Consider the following 14,537-nt stretch of genomic DNA (forward strand, 5'->3'; position numbering starts at 1 on the left):
GTTCAGTGCCCTTGGGTCTGGGAAGGGAAAGCCCAGGTAGACAGTGGGATGAGGAGCAGGACTGGACTGAGGCCAGGGCTGGAGCTCTCTGTCTCCCCCTTCCCCAGCTATGGAGAAGTCTAGAAGTCTGACTGCTCCAGAAGGGGCCTGGGAGGGCCCCATCCTGCCACCACTGCTCTAAATCTTCTGGAAGTGGAGAGGATCCTGCCCCAGCTCCTGGCCTCCATCATCCCAGCCTCCTACCCTGCAAAGATTCAGGGTGAAGGAGGAGGAGAACCAGAGTCATACTGAGGGTCTCAAGACTAAGAGGAAAGGGAAAGGAAGAGATAGTAACCACTGCAGGAGATTGGTGGGCCAGTCACCCCTCAGATCTGAACTGGCTCCCTACCCGATTTTGCATCGTATCTTCCAACTCTCAGGGTTGAGTATAGAGACTTTAAAGTTAGAATGTCCAAAACTCGGGGCGCCTGGGTGGCTCAGTAATTAAGCGTCTGCCTTTGGCTCAGATCATGATCTCAGGGTCCTGGAATTGAGCCCCACATTGGGCTCCCTGCTCAGCGGGAAGCCTGCTTCTCCCTCTCCCACTCCCCCTGCTTGTGTTCCCTCTCTCTCGCTGTGTCTCTGTCAAATAAATAAATAAAATCTTTTTTAAAAAAATGTCCAAAACCCATAAGGAAGCCACCATACACCCTCTGCCTCAGTTTATCCTTCTGCAGCCCAGAATCAGCCAGATCCATTGATCATCAGAGCAAAGGGGAGTGGGCAGGAGTGTCTGGACATTTGACTGGAAAGATAGATCTCTCCCTTGCTGCCGTCCCCCAGATTTCTCATCCCAAGACCTCCAAAGGGTCCCATCCCGAGGTGCCACAGAAGGGCGCCCAGCCGCACCTGCAGCTCACACCAGGCCACCTCCACCGTGGTGTCAGTGTCCAGCCCTCGATACACCGTCTTGAACGAGCCACGTCCAATCTCGATGTCAAATTTGAGGTATCGGCCGTCCGGGGACGTTGCCACCGCCTGGGTCTCCGTATCCTCCTTTTCCTCCTGCTCCCGCTGCCGCTCCCGAGCCGCGGCTTCGGGGACTGTCGGCGGATCCCGGGGCCCCCGGCCTCCTGCAGAGCCCGCGAGCTCTGGACGCGCGGAGTCTGCAGCCTTCACGGGGTCTCCCCCGGTCCACGTGCCCTCGGGGGGCTCTGGACAGCTAGGCGGTGGGCTCCTCGCGGGGCCAGGACCAGCGGAGTCCGGAGGATCAGGGGGCTCCGGAGCGGGTGAGGTTGGATGGCACCAAGAGCTCAGCAGCCCCAAGTCGACTGAGCTGCGGCGGCTGAGACGGGAAGAGCGCGGCCGGGGCTCAGCCTTCCCGGAGAAGCGGCGCGCCCGGCGAGGAGGGGGCCCAAGGCGGGGCGGACCGGCGGCGGCGGCGAGAGGCGGCGGGGGCCGTAGGGCCAGGTCGGCCTCCGCCTGGGACATGGGGACCGCAGTCTCGGGGGTTGGGGGTGCCAGCATGAGGAAGGGCCGGCGCCGCAAGGCAGTAAGCCGGGCGGCTGGAGAGGCGGCGGCCTGACAGGCGGACCGGCTGGGTGCGCAGCGCTCTGGCTGAGCTCCTGGGGCCCCCAGTCCCCGGCTCGCCCTCCCCGCAGCCCCGCCCCGGCCCCGCCCCCCGGCCTCACCGCCCCCCCCCCCCCACCAGGGCCGCCCCTCGGAGCGGCCAGCCGCGCGCGCGCGGAGCCGGGTGCGCAGCCCCTCACCTCAGCCGCCCCGCCCCCGGCCGCAGGCCCTCCCCTCCCTCGCCTCCAGGCGCACCCGCCTGCAGGCTCATTCCGAGGCGGACTGGGTGCGAGACGGAGGTGTGTCCTCCCGCACTGAGGGCGCAAACCTGTTTGGGAGCGGGGGGTGGGGGAGGCACGATGCTGGGACTGGGAGAGGAAACGTGACCGCGGCTCTCGGGCCCTAGAAAGGGGGGTGGTACAAGGGAAGGTTACCACCGGCCTGCACGCCCCAGATAAGGTAGCGCCACCCCCTCCTGTTTGCCCGGGGTAGCCCCAGGCCGACAAAACATAGGTCAGAGGAACGGTCTAGTTTTCTCCCAAGCCGCTGTCCCTCTAGGCTGCACAGGGATGGGTGTGCGCACCCCAGGGCAAGCCCCTCCCCCAAGCCAAGGACCCGGTCACCCATACCCTCCACCTCCCCTACCTTGGCCGCAGCCTGGCCCTGGCCACACTAGCTGTTTTTGCTATGTGGGCTCTCCTTCCTCCTTCTGTTTGCCAAAGTTCCCAATAAACCAAAGTCCATATCCGGTTTACACCCCTTCAGCTCCCCTTGGCCTCAACTACCCCACCCAGACCAGAAGGATGGAGGGAGAGGCTTCAGAGTGGTTCAGGACTTTCATGGGGGGAGATGGTGAGGGAAGGGGAAGCCATTAAGTTGCTCCAATTCAGAGAAAGAAAGTCCGTCCCCAAGCTGTGCTCCATCAGCACTCCCCCACACAGCCCACCCAGCAGATGTAAAACCACAGGCTCACTGGAGCCTGCCAGCACTGGAGGACCTTTTCATTTACAAAGGCCAAAGGCCTCTCCCCTCTCCTAGGCTGGGATTCACTCAGGGGGCAACGCTTCGCAGCTCTCCCCATGCCCATTCCAGTAGTAACTTCCAACGGCAGGCAGGCAAGTGGGGTTGAGCTTTTTAATATCATAAATCAGTGTCCAGCCTGGTCTCTCACTGCCAGGCCCCTTCCTGGGCCTCCTATCTTCATATTGCCTGGAAGGCTGCCTGCAGCCAGGGCTTCTCCCATCCCCTAGGAAGGATCCAGCACCAGCCTGAGAGGGGAGGCAATAGCAGCTAAGGGGGTGGGAAGGCGGAGAGACAGAAGCTTGTGCAGGCGTGTGTGTGTGTGTACTTACGTGTGTGAACACATGTGGAGTTAAAGGTTTACAGACCCTGGCTCAGGGACAGTCTAGGATGGGAGAGGAGGTGGGGCAAAGAGAAGCACATCTCTTCTCCCCGGCGCCTCAGCCTCAGCCTCACCCTTCCCCAGAGACACACACACGGAGTAAGTGGGAAGCCTCATCCCTGGACTGGAGCCCTTTTGAGTCTGGTGGAGTCACAGATCCCGTCTGTGGGATCACTGGGTCTGTCTCCCTTTGAAAGCCCTGGAAGGGTGGGAGGTAAGAAGTAAAAGGAGACAGGTGTCTGCTAGAAGAACTTGACGCCTCGGCCTTCGCTGACGGTGATGATCTCAGCCTTATGCTCCTGCTGCAGCGCCTGCAGAGCCCGAAGGAGGGTTGCTTCATCCAGCCCGTGGAACTCTGGATAGGGAGAGGTGGGCAGTCAGGGACACTCAGCTTCTGGGGGCCCCAGGCCCCTGAGGAGAAGAGTCTAGCCGGAAGCTGAGACCTCGAGGCTAGGGGGGCCGTGTGCCATCTACACTGCGGCAGCTGCCGTCAACCCTTCCTGGGAACTCCTCAGAGTAAGGGGTGGAAGAAAGCCTGAGTCAGCATGCAATGAGAGTTCATGCTTATTCTCCCCTTCCAGGTTCTTCTGTCAGACTCAACCCTCACATGTATCCCCCACCCCCATGCCATGTGTCTGATGTACAAGAATGACACCACCTGCTTGTGGGCCACAGAGTGGGGGACAGTGAAGCCTAGGAAGGTCAAGGTCCTTGTCACTGGATTCTGACCCTAGTTGCACACTGGTACCCATCAGGAGCACCTGTCCTAACACAAAGAAGTGTAGCCATACCTCTGACCAGGAGACTGTTAAAGTCCAGCATGGGTATCTGCCTTTTCCTAGTTAAAAGGAACAAGGCTGGGAGCCAAGGGCCAGCTGAGTATCTGGAGATATGGCAAGATACTGCAGGGAGAGGTGAGAAGCAGGTGGCAAGCCCTAACAGGTTCGCACACCTCACCCCCTACGGGGGCCTACCTCTTGAGTCAGGGAGCTTGCCTTCTGAGGAAGCCTCCAGCTTTGCCCAGCATGAGTGGTGGGCTGGGCAAGGCTGCAGCACTGAAGTCATGGGGTGATGGTGGGAGTAGCAAGCAGAGGCCTGCAGGGCAGGGGGGAACAGCCAAGAGCTCTAAACTTTGTTATGGCAGCCAGGGCCTGGCAGAAAGGGGAGGTGCCCTTTTTTCCCCAGCTGAGATTGGAACTTTTGGTGATCCTGGGGATCAGAATATGAAGCCAGAGATAAAAGAGCTAAGAATATATTTACACTATGTAAAAATCAAACAGTATACAAATCCTTGCCTGGCCAGAAACCTAAGTATTTAAAAGGCCTGGGGGTGGGGATGGGGGTGTTGGCCCAATCCCTTCAGCTGATGCCCACAAATCTTGAGCCCTCTATAAGTATAAAGGGTGAAAGAAAGGCCTGTCTCAGCAAGGAATGAGATTTTCGGCTTAATCTCCCGCCCCAGCTCCTCATTTGGCATCTACACCAGTAATTCTTAACTTTTCATGGGTCACAGATGCCCTTGAAAATCTTTTAATATAGACTCTATCCCTAGAAAAATGCACATACATCCCCACAGACAAAACCTGGGAGTATTTTGCATATAAATTCAGGTGGTTTAGGGAAACCTTGGACATGGGTTAAGAGGCCTTGTATCATGTAGTATTTAGAATTCAGAGGCAGGGATGGGAAGTCTAACGGTCAAACAAGGACTGGAGAGGATTCAGATGACAAAACTGGGGGGAAGGGAGAAGCATTACCCTCATCCTCTGTGTCGTCCCCATTGGTCAGTTCATATAGGGTGAACACGGAGTTGTTCTGGCCACTCCTGGAAACCTATGGACACAGAAAACAGGCATTGAATAAGGACGGGAAATCTCCTGGGAGAAGGTGAGCTCAACAGCTCCACCTATCTGACCCAGGAATGGCACCTATTCCCAAACCCGGGCTCACTGTCACCCCAGCAGGAGTGGCCTAAACACCGCAAACCCCATAGGTGCTATATTTATACGTGTACACACATACACGGAACCACTAAACCACAGGCCTTCACATGTCTGAGCAATGACCTCTCATTCTGTTTTCCTGTTCAGGAATAGGTGGCATGAGTTTGTTATATTTGGGTTGTTGATGCTTCTTCCCCTCTTCTCTCCCCTGGGAAAGTTTAGGGCTTGTGGTGCAGAGAGTTTGCCCCCACACCCACACCGGTTCAGAATGTCTCATTCATATGGCAGACAACCCCAAAGGGCGCAGAGGGGGAAGGGCCCCAGGCTTTTTTTTTTTTTTTCCTTCCTTTCCTCATTTATCTTCTGTGGCCAGAGACTCCAGCCAACAATAGTACTCATGGTTCCCAGCACTGCATTCTCCAAACATGGCCTCATGTAGCCTCTCGCCTCCTACAGTCAAAGGCAGGGAAGTTCTATACAGCCAGGGAAATTGAGTCACTGAAAGAGGCTTGCCTGGAAGACGTATACTTCCTCTTTTTGCCCCTTCCCACTTTGCTCAGTCTAGACCTGGGAACACCAGGTATCTGCTGAACATAGATACGATTCTCTGCCATGGGTCACCATGGCAGAATAGTCTCACCCACTGATAGATGAGCTTCCCCCATTCTTCTGGCCTTCGCCACATGATCAGGAAGCTAGACTTGTTCTTATCCAACCACTCCAGGTTCCCTGCGAAACAGATACTTATGAAAGCATCTTATGCTAAGAAGGGACAGAAGGCAAAACCAAGGTGGAACACAGTGGAAGAGACTCAGCTTTCAGGAACGGAAATTCAAGATCTGTTTTATTATTACTATCTGCAATGCACCAATTCTCCTTCTACCTGTCTCCAGGTCTCAGAACACAGATGGAGAGATTTCAATGGTGAATACCAATAGGGAAAAAGGACCCGGGGAATTGGACTATCTACTGCACAGAACACTATGGGCTCCAAGCGAGGGGAGAGAAAAACGTTGTTAAAAGCGAATACTTGTGGGGCACCTGGCTGGTACAGCTGTGGAGTGGGTGACTCTTGATCTTGAGGTTGTGGGTTCAAGCCCCACATAGGCTATAAAGATTACTTAAAAATAAAATCTTAAAGGGGCGCCTGGGTGGCTCAGTCGTTAAGCGGCTGCCTTCGGCTCAGGTCATGATCCCAGGCTCCTGGGATCAAGCCCCACATCGGGCTCCCTGCTCAGCAGGAAGCCTGCTTCTCCCTCTCCCACTCCCCCTGCTTGTGTTCCTTCTCTCGCTTTGTTTCTCTCTGTCAAATAAATAAAAAAATCTTCAAAAAAATTAAATAAATAAAAAATAAAATCTTAAAAAAAAAAAAAAGCAAAAACTTGTGCCAATCTGCCCTCAGGAAAACCCCAAGCAGGAGGAAAAATAAGGAAATCTGAGGACCTGAACCCACCTTTCTTCCTTAGTTCCTCTAATACAACCTGGATTGATTCCACAGGGAGCTTCCCTGGTTTAAAGTTAAGGGAAGGGCACTGATGGACTGAGTTGGGTGGGATAAAAATTCTCAGGGCCAGTGTCATGTTGAAAACCATCTGTCCCCTTCCTCTCCCTCCCACATACATATATGTGCAATTCCCCAACAGGCTATAAATTGGCATTTCCTGGATATTGGGGGGAGGAAGGGAAAAAACTAGTCCAATTAAAGGGAAGAGCTTTAGAAATGAACAGTACTATCATCTGTCACCCTCTGTCCTCTCTCCTTCCTTCAGACTTTCTCCACAGATACTTTAGGTATGAATCAGGCAGCAAAAACAAATGACCTTTACTTCCTGGGAGGAAGAGAGTAGGTGGAGAAAATTCCTAAAGGTAGTATCAGAGTTTGAGCTTCACTCAGTAAGAGGACAGGAGATTCAGAGTCAAAAGGGCTTGGGTTGAAAAGCTTGGGACTTGGCTTCAGGGCAGAGATTCTAAGACCTGAATGACACCTGGGTACTTGTCACTGGCTAGGACAAGAGGGTTTGAGGCTGCATTTGCATTGGGGTTTGGGGATAAAATGGAAGTCAGCTAACACATACTAGCTCTTTCCCAAGTCCAGTTTGGGTGGGAATCTGACTACGGTGGGTGAAGCGGGGTGTGAAATCTGGGCATGTGGGAAAGCGTGGAAGTGCATGTGTGTGGGCTGTGGAAGAGCCTGAGGGAGGATACGCTGTAGCTTCACGTTGTTGAAGAGCGGGCTCTCCTGAGCTTCCATCACCGTCATGCTGGACTGTTTGTGCAGGCGGCAGAAGGACAGGACCAGCGAGCACCAGGCGGCCAGCTGCTTCTGCCGAGTGTCCACGTTCGGCTGCAACCTGCCGGGCGAAGGGGGTGGGGCGCAGAATTAGAGGGCGTGAGAGAGCGAGAGGCAGCACTTGCCGGAGGCGCGTCTGGGGGACAAAGTGGGAGACTGAGGGTGGTGGCGACCGGGTCCTTTCTCCCCCTCCCCATCTGAAGCATCAGGGCTGAGCCCGGGGTCCGGGGCAGGGGAGGGAGGCGCAGCGGGGCTTCTCGGGGTCTGAGCCTCACGTAAAGAAGGGCGGGAAGCGATACTGCCACGGCCACTCGAAACTCATCGCCATTGTAGTAGCCCAGGAAACCCGGAACCTCCGGGCAAAGGACTTCCGGCCTCCGCTTCGGCACGTCCGGGCAAAAAGCACAGCAGAAAGGTTCCGGACGCCTCTTCGGAGAGGCGGGAGGGATGCTGCTGATCAGCCAGTCCCTTACCATTATCCTAAAAATCCTTACCGTTTAGAGCCCCGAGAAGTCTTCTCATTCAGCTCTAGAGAAGGGCAGTGACTTCTCCAAAGCGGCACAGTTTGATAGTAGAACTGCCTAGGCTTGTTTCCCCTCTGCTCAGCTGCTTTTAATATTAACATCCGTGTCAGTTGCATTTAACAAACACCTCACAATTCCCCAGTCTCTTCAATTGCTGTGTCCTTCGAGCGCACCATTCCTTGGTCTCCTGAAGCACCCGTAGGAGCACATTTGTACCTTTTATCGCTGGAAAAGTTTCGGCTTCCATGATTCAGAGCTGCCCGCTTTGACCACAGCCATCTATCTCTCACGTCCTCACTTTTCTAGTGTCAAGTCCCCAGACCCATTTTGGTCTTATTTGACTCCTTACCCAGCCTAGACTACCCCATTCTGTCCCCTTGCTTGCCTACCTGCTGTCACTTAACAAATCAGGGTTGTTGTTCCTCTACCCCTCCCCCCACTCCTGCCGAGTTGTATTACTGGAAGAAAACCACAGAACATGCTGGCTGAGCCCCAGGTTCTCTGACTAACCTCACTGCTGGGCTCTCAGTGCAGCCCAGCACTGTCTTTTATTGACTCCCTGTCACATCCCTCCAGGTAACTCTTCAAATGTTTCCATTCATCAAGTCATTCCACCTGTCTCCATCTTCTTTCTCTCTGCAGAATTCCCTTCCTATTTTGTGAACTTGAGGCCAAGCATTTGAACCTCCTGATCGTTCCTCCTCTGTCTGTCACCACACTTGATTCTTCCCACAAGAATTCCTTTCCACTTTTACGTCTTTCTTTTGGACTCAAAGGAAGAAGTGTCACTCTTCCTTTACAAGACCAACCCTTTGGCATATCTTCTTACCTCTCCTTTCCAACTGCCTCTAGGACTTCTTTGTATATCATCTTCCCTCTTTTCTTTTCCTCTGGCTCCTCTCCCCTAGTTGACAAACATGCTCAGGTCACCCGTATTTGAAAATATGTACAGTTTCCTTGACTTTGTCACACTCTCAATTTCCTATCTGATCTTTAACCTTTCCCCCACTCAAGTCCATCCTTCATTGTGCACAGTTCCCGATCTACCAAAGTGCCCAGCAAATATCTGTTGCATGAATGGATGAACCATTCAATTGATAATGTTCTTTCAAAGGGCACTATCTCCTTTGCTTCCATGGCACTGCTTTATCCTTGTTCTGCCACTGTCTCTCTGATCTTTCTCTTTGTCTCATTTCCCCCTCATTCTTTAAATGTGCGTATTTCCTAAGACTCTAACCTCAGCTTTCTTTTCAATACACCTTCTGTCTTGAGAACTTTCATCCTTTTCATGGCTTCACTTGGCATTTCTGTGCAAAACACTCCTAAATCTGTATTTCCACCACCACCACCACCACCCCTCCCATTTCTAACTCTCTGTGGGACATAAAAGCTTGTTCTATTGGCAGCTCATATTGTACATCCTTTTCTTCTTGCCAGCTCCTCTTCCTAATAGCCATTTTCTATCATTACTTCCATCATTGTCCTAGTAACTCAGATTCAAAGCCTGAGTCAGCCCTAACCTCTCCTCTCCTTCATTTCCAAATCCTGCTGATTCCCTCCCTTGTTTTTAATCATCTCTCCTACTTTTTATTTTCTACTTCCTCATTCATCACTCCTTTGGCCCATGTCCTCTTTTTCTCAAGCCTGGAATATTACAACAATTTCCTAATTCACCCCTATTTTTTTACTCTCTTCCCTAGGGGAAATGCACTCCATCTTAAGGTCTAGTCATATACTAACTCCACAATCACCCTCTTGTGATCACACCTCAGCTAGATGTGACCCCTCATTTTTTTACACTTAGATAACATTTGGTTTGTATCCCTTGCATGACTCTCATCACACACTCCATTGCTTTTGTTTGTATACATGTCAGCTGCCCTATTAGATGGAAGCCATTGAGAGCAGAAACTAGGCCTTATTTAACTTATTTTTCCAATAAAATATACCATACACAGTATCTTATACCAGCATGCCCTTGATGTATATTAGTAAAACACAGGAAGGCAAATATGGGCCAACAAGAGAACAGATATATCCCTGGGGAAGACCAATGCATTCATGGAAACAGAGGAAAGACTTATCTCAGGTGAAAACTTAAAATGCCCTAGGAAACAGACATGCCTCTAGAGAGACAGACATGTCCTGAGAAGAGAAGTCTGTCTCAGAGGGTGAATAGATACATTCTAGGAAGCATACAGGTATATATCTATGGAATGGACGGGCATGTCCCAGGAAATGGATATGCATGTTCTCAGAGAGGTAAATATTTCAGCAAGGGGGGGGAAGGAAAAGTCCCTGAAGAGGCTCCAGGTGCCATAAAGAATAAATAGGTGTCTTTATGGAGAACAAAGTTGTTCTCTTGTATCTTTGATGATCTGGAAGAACTGGAGGTTAAGGTCCTCTGTCGAACAACTGGGCCTCACTGTCTGGGGAACATGTAAGAGTGTATATGAAATAATGAGTTCAGAGACTAGGTATGTCCCTAGAAAGTGGGAAGGTGTCTTAAGGGAGTATCAGTATGGCTTAGGAAGCTGAGGGCTGACTTAGTTCCAGCTAAGAACTAGTGAGTGCTATGGAGATGACAGATGTCTGATCCCAGGGTCCAGTCTCCTCAGCTTTGAGGTTCTTCCAGATCATGTCCATCTTCTGGCTGTTAGCTCTAGTGGACACCAGGGGGCAGTGTGCTGCCAGGCTATAGGCCACACCCCCAGGGTCCAGGACAACATAGGATGAGGCCAGGGACCTGGAAGGGGAGTCCTGTGGTGAACTTAGTAGAGTAAGTCCTCACTGCCCTTGCCCTCAGTCCTGAGGTCCTTAGAGATGGACTCTTTTTGGTCATATCACGGTTCCTATTCCCAGGCCCTGGGAGTAAACTGAGGCATGAAGAAGAGGAAAATTCGGAGCTCCTGGGTGGTCCCCCTTCCTTCTTGCAGGAGTCACAGCAGACATTCCACCCTTGCCCCTCCCCCCACACCTCCCCAGCTGCTGTCCAGACCGGAAGGGAGTCTCTTTCCTGTATGTTTCCTGGTGCTGGCTTTGGATAAGGACAGGAAAGGCCCAGCCTTGGGAGGAAGCAGTGGAGGGGGTGGCCTTCAGGTGGGGGGAGGGGGATAGTGGGGAGCAGGCAAGTGAACAAAACAGTGCTGCTATCCAGATTCTTCCAGCTCTGCGGCCCAGAGCTGTGAGAATGGCAGAAATTCTGGGATGGGGAGGGGACAGTACAAAAAAAAAGTTTTATTTTGAAGATTACAGAACTTATGCCATGACACCACTGGGTTTCCATTTCCACCAGTCCAAGGATCTGTGGTGGGCATGGGAGTGAGAGAAGGAGGCAGGGCAGGGAGGGGAACAGAGACCTGGTGGTGGCAGGGAAAAGGAGTAGGATAAGATGGCTGCGAAGAAAAGCTCACACCACCCTAGGCCTGGGCTTCACTGTCTTTACTCCTCCACACCACAAGGGTGACGAGGAAAGGGATGAGGCAGATTGGGGCTATGATCATGGCCAGGAGCACATCCTCTGGGGGGTCTGATAAGGTGGGCTGCACCAGGGAGCAGTTGGCAAAGTGGATCTGGTGAGTCTCAAAGATGATCTCTTCTGCTCGGGGATTGGGGAAGCCCAGGTGAAATACTTCTGCAAAATGCTCCAAGCAATACTGTAGGTCGCTATAAGGCCTGGGAGTAAGGGAAGACTAGAGTGAGTATGGGTTGGGCCCAGAGAGGGGAATGCCCCACACTCACTCAAGGCCCACCCACAAGGAGCAGGCCCCACCCCTGGCCCAAGCTGCCAGGCACTGCCCCTACCTGCTAATCATGGCCCAGTCGCACCAATCCTTGGGGATAGAGTCCATCTGCTCCTTATAAGATTGCCAGCAAAACTGGATAGTCCTCTCATAGTTCTCCATCTTGTCCTCTGTGGGCACAGATTGCTTCACACTGACCACACCCCTGCCCCTCCCTCCAAGCCCTCGGGTCCAGGTATTTCCACTGTTCCTGTCTTCAAACATGGCAAACACCAGGAGAGTCTCAGAAAGTTTTCCAAGGAAAGAGTCTCAGTTCAGAAAAATGTTAATGCCTTCCATGTGCCAGCCCCACAAGGACATCCACACACTTTTTCTGGGGTCTTCTAACCCACCTGTGAGGTGAGCCAGCTCAGAGCTGGGTGGGGGTCATGTGGGATGAGAGGGAGAAGGACCACAAGGAACCCCAGGAGAGAACAGAAGGGGGGTTTAATGGGCTGCCAATTGGGGTTGTGGGAAAGGGACCCTCCCCTCCGACCTGGCTCTCCTCTCGTTGCCCTAGGCCACCCTCCCAGAGCCATGGAATACACACCTTTTGTCTTCAAACTACTTTCAGTGGGAGGAACCTGAGCCAGGGACTCCTGGGGCTTCAGGACAGCTGTGAACAGAAATGGGAGAGGGAGGTGGGATGGCGGGATCTAAGCAGTGGAGTCTGGAGGAGGGATCTGAGACCCTAGGAAGTCAGGGCTACTTTCAGAAGAGAAAAAGGAATAATCCAGGCCCCCAAGGGGTGCCTCAGTGACTGGAAGAGAGGTCTGATACTAGCTCTCTCCCACTCACATCTACACCCCAAATCCTCTTCCTCCTCCCCAGCCCCAGACCTCCCAAGACCTCTCCGCGGGGTCCCGGCACCCCAGGTTCCTCCAAGAGGGAAGCAGCTCGCGCTGAGCCCTCACCGAAGTGGGGCCGGGGACGGTCCGAGGACAGCGCTGTCCCGCCCGCACCCCAGGGCCCGTTTCGGCCTCGGCCGTCCAGCCCCCCTCCCCTCCGGGCCTCCCGCGCCTCCCACCCGGGCCCCGGGGCGCAGCGCTCACCGCCCAGCAGGAGGAGGAGGCGGAGCGCAGCCGGTCGCCGGGCGCGGGTCGCAGGGAGCCGCGGGCCGCCGGCGGCGCGCTCAGCCCGGACCGAGGCCATCGCGCGGCGAGCAGGCGAGGAGGGGCGGTGGCGCTGAGCCGGGCCCGGGCGGGGGCGCCTATATACCCGGCCCAAGCCCCAGGAAGCCGCGCCGCTTCCTCGCAGGGGCTGGGACGGCTGCGGCCACGTGGGGGGCGGGGGCGACGCCCGGGGCCGGCGGGCTGGAGGGGGAGTCGCTGCCCCACCCGGCCCTGGCGCCCGCCGCTCCCTCCGCCGGGTCGACGTTGGCCCACTCTCTCTTCTAGCTCACCCTGCGGGGCTGGACAGCTCCCCTCGTAACCCCAGAACCGGGATGCATTTCCTGGGCTCAGCCGCGTGGCGCCCAGGACTCGCCCGGGTCTCCGAGCATCCGCTCCCGGGACCCTATCGCCCTTTCTCCTTCGTTGCGGTGCCGAGGAAGGGGGTTAGCGACCTGCTCTCGCGGACCGGGAGGAGAAGGAAGGGACTGGGAGTTCAGAGGGCCTCTCCACGCCGCAGTATCTAAGGCAGGGGGTTGGGGCTGCCCTGGGCCGTGGGGGAAGGGTCGCCTGGAGCTGGGCTCAGAGTTCCCCTTCCCTGGGAACACCCACTGATGTCAGTCCGCCTGCCAAAACTGGGGAGGAGGAGATGAGGGAGCCAGCCCTCCAGAGTCGGGAGAAGGTCTGGGGATAGGGGCAGAGGGGAAACCAGAGTCCAAATACCCTCTCTTCCAGGCACCTTGTGGGGCCTGGATCCACAAACCTGGTTGGGGGGAAGGGCAAAAGTAAGATTACTTTATTCCTCCTAAGAAGGTGGCCACAAACCGGATTGGGGGGGAGGGGCAAAAGTTAAAGATTACTCCATTCCCAGGAAGAAGGTGGCCACTACTCTTCAAGGACAAGGTTGTGAGAAGGGAAGGGTTTAGAACCTACTATGGGTGACTTCATTCACAAAGTGGGTACGTTTTTGTTCCCATTTTACGGGGAAAAAAGCTAAAACTCAGGGAAAAGAGCCCAGAACTTGAGCTCAGAAGCTCTAAATCCCACTTCTGTCTTCCTGCTCCACAACCAGATAGCCCAGAATGACTTTGGTTACCTTGACAATCTGTTTCTCCCCATGTAAGATAGGGACATTATCCTCGATAAGCAGTAGTGAGGATGACATGTGAAAGGGCATTGCACTTAGTGGATGTTTCCTTTTCTTCTTTCTTAAGGACTTGCCTAAGGTCACACTGCTGGGAAGCAGCAGGCTGAGCCTGGGGCCCCAGGGGCCCTGACTTCTGCGACACCACAGCTGTCTCTGTGTCCTAAGCCAGAGCTTCATTAGCTTGAAGCAGCCGAGCAGCCCAGGAGCTGGTTTGGCCCTGATGCTCAGCTCCAGACACAGCTGTCAGCACTGAACTTTCCTAAATTACTCCCAGACACTGACCCCTGGACTCAGCTGCTGCTCTTGTCCCAGTTTACTGATTTCTGCCCACCACAAATTATCCTTTGTGATCTCTTCAAATCTTCACCTTAGGGTCTTAGGCTCTTGCATAATGGTCCCTGAAAGCCTGTAGTCCTCCTCCATCGCTAGGGTCAAGAGGTTGCCTTAGTAAGGCATCTGGAAGAAGAAAGGAGGTGGCCCACTTGGCATGAGCCCCAAAGCCCTCCTGGTGATAGTCATCTTCTGCAATGTGCAGAAAAGAGCCAGACAGCCTCAGAGTCATTTTAGGCCAATGACTAAATCCATTCGTGTCCTCCCACCCAAGATTGCCCTTTTCAAGACGGAAACATGGTCAGGAGGGAGATTTCTGGTTGATGAGATGGGAGGGGGAAACATGGAGGGACAGAAAACAAAACCAGCCATTTCCACTGGGCTGGGGCCAGAAACACCTGAGCCCACTGTGAATTAGGACTGGGGTTGGGGTCAAGATGAAAGTTGACAAAAACAAACGTT

The 14,537-nt window shown here is 54.0% G+C and overlaps 3 protein-coding genes across 10 annotated transcripts in view; all 3 read right to left on the reverse strand.

Annotated features, from left to right (window-relative positions):
- The window catches only part of WNK4 (WNK lysine deficient protein kinase 4), a 15,002-nt gene extending 13,418 nt beyond the window's left edge, over positions 1-1,584 (reverse strand). For 4 of the 5 annotated variants that reach the window (XM_081804933.1, XM_081804935.1, XM_081804932.1 and 1 more), the window contains exon 1: positions 889-1,583. In XM_081804933.1, coding sequence (XP_081661059.1) covers positions 889-1,506 — 618 coding nt within the window. In that variant the 5' untranslated portion in view covers positions 1,507-1,583. Of the gene's footprint in view, positions 1-888 lie in introns of all 5 variants that reach the window. The other variant, XM_081804936.1, reaches the window with a different exon arrangement.
- Positions 1,585-2,668: 1,084 nt separating this feature from the next.
- Positions 2,669-10,779, reverse strand: VPS25 (vacuolar protein sorting 25 homolog). 3 transcript variants are annotated; one of them, XM_081804943.1, is made up of 6 exons: positions 7,678-10,779; positions 7,099-7,244; positions 6,347-6,400; positions 5,534-5,622; positions 4,708-4,783; positions 2,669-3,305 (listed from the first exon to the last, which is right to left on the reverse strand). In XM_081804943.1, the coding sequence occupies exons 1-6, from the start codon at positions 7,821-7,823 to the stop codon at positions 3,193-3,195; spliced, it is 624 nt and encodes a 207-aa protein (XP_081661069.1). In that variant the 5' UTR covers positions 7,824-10,779; the 3' UTR covers positions 2,669-3,192. The 3 variants fall into 3 exon arrangements, with proteins under 3 accessions (XP_081661069.1, XP_006750578.1, XP_081661070.1); XM_006750515.3 differs by lacking the exon at positions 7,678-10,779 and adding an exon at positions 7,459-7,654; XM_081804944.1 differs by lacking the exon at positions 2,669-3,305 and adding an exon at positions 3,508-4,338.
- A 145-nt stretch (positions 10,780-10,924) lies between these two features.
- RAMP2 (receptor activity modifying protein 2) lies at positions 10,925-12,809 on the reverse strand. Of its 2 annotated transcripts, none has more exons than XM_081804945.1 (4): positions 12,542-12,809; positions 12,040-12,105; positions 11,512-11,704; positions 10,925-11,382 (listed from the first exon to the last, which is right to left on the reverse strand). In XM_081804945.1, exons 1-4 carry the CDS (start codon positions 12,639-12,641, stop codon positions 11,127-11,129), a joined length of 615 nt encoding a protein of 204 aa, XP_081661071.1. In that variant the 5' UTR covers positions 12,642-12,809; the 3' UTR covers positions 10,925-11,126. The 2 variants fall into 2 exon arrangements, with proteins under 2 accessions (XP_081661071.1, XP_081661072.1); XM_081804946.1 differs by having other exon boundaries at positions 11,512-11,620; positions 12,542-12,779.
- Between the last annotated feature and the right edge of the window lie 1,728 nt (positions 12,810-14,537).

This window comes from Leptonychotes weddellii, chromosome 15, assembly GCF_054177405.1.
Source record: "Leptonychotes weddellii isolate Sample4059 chromosome 15, ASM5417740v2, whole genome shotgun sequence".
Taxonomy (NCBI): Eukaryota; Metazoa; Chordata; class Mammalia; order Carnivora; family Phocidae; genus Leptonychotes; species Leptonychotes weddellii.

Excerpts from the sequence above, each read along its gene's own strand:
- VPS25 (XM_081804943.1), bottom strand. The coding sequence starts at position 7,823 with ATGCAACTGACACGGATGTTAATATTAAAAGCAGCTGAGCAGAGGGGA. Across the intron at positions 7,245-7,677 it reads ACTTCTCGGGGCTCTAAACG|GTTGCAGCCGAACGTGGACA; the intron begins GTAAGGATTTTT and ends TTCGCCCGGCAG. Across the intron at positions 5,623-6,346 it reads AGAGGAACTAAGGAAGAAAG|GGAACCTGGAGTGGTTGGAT; the intron begins GTGGGTTCAGGT and ends TCTGTTTCGCAG.
- RAMP2 (XM_081804945.1), bottom strand. The coding sequence starts at position 12,641 with ATGGCCTCGGTCCGGGCTGAGCGCGCCGCCGGCGGCCCGCGGCTCCCT. Across the intron at positions 12,106-12,541 it reads CCTCCTCCTCCTGCTGGGCG|CTGTCCTGAAGCCCCAGGAG; the intron begins GTGAGCGCTGCG and ends TTCTGTTCACAG. Across the intron at positions 11,705-12,039 it reads AAGTAGTTTGAAGACAAAAG|ACAGGAACAGTGGAAATACC; the intron begins GTGTGTATTCCA and ends CCATGTTTGAAG.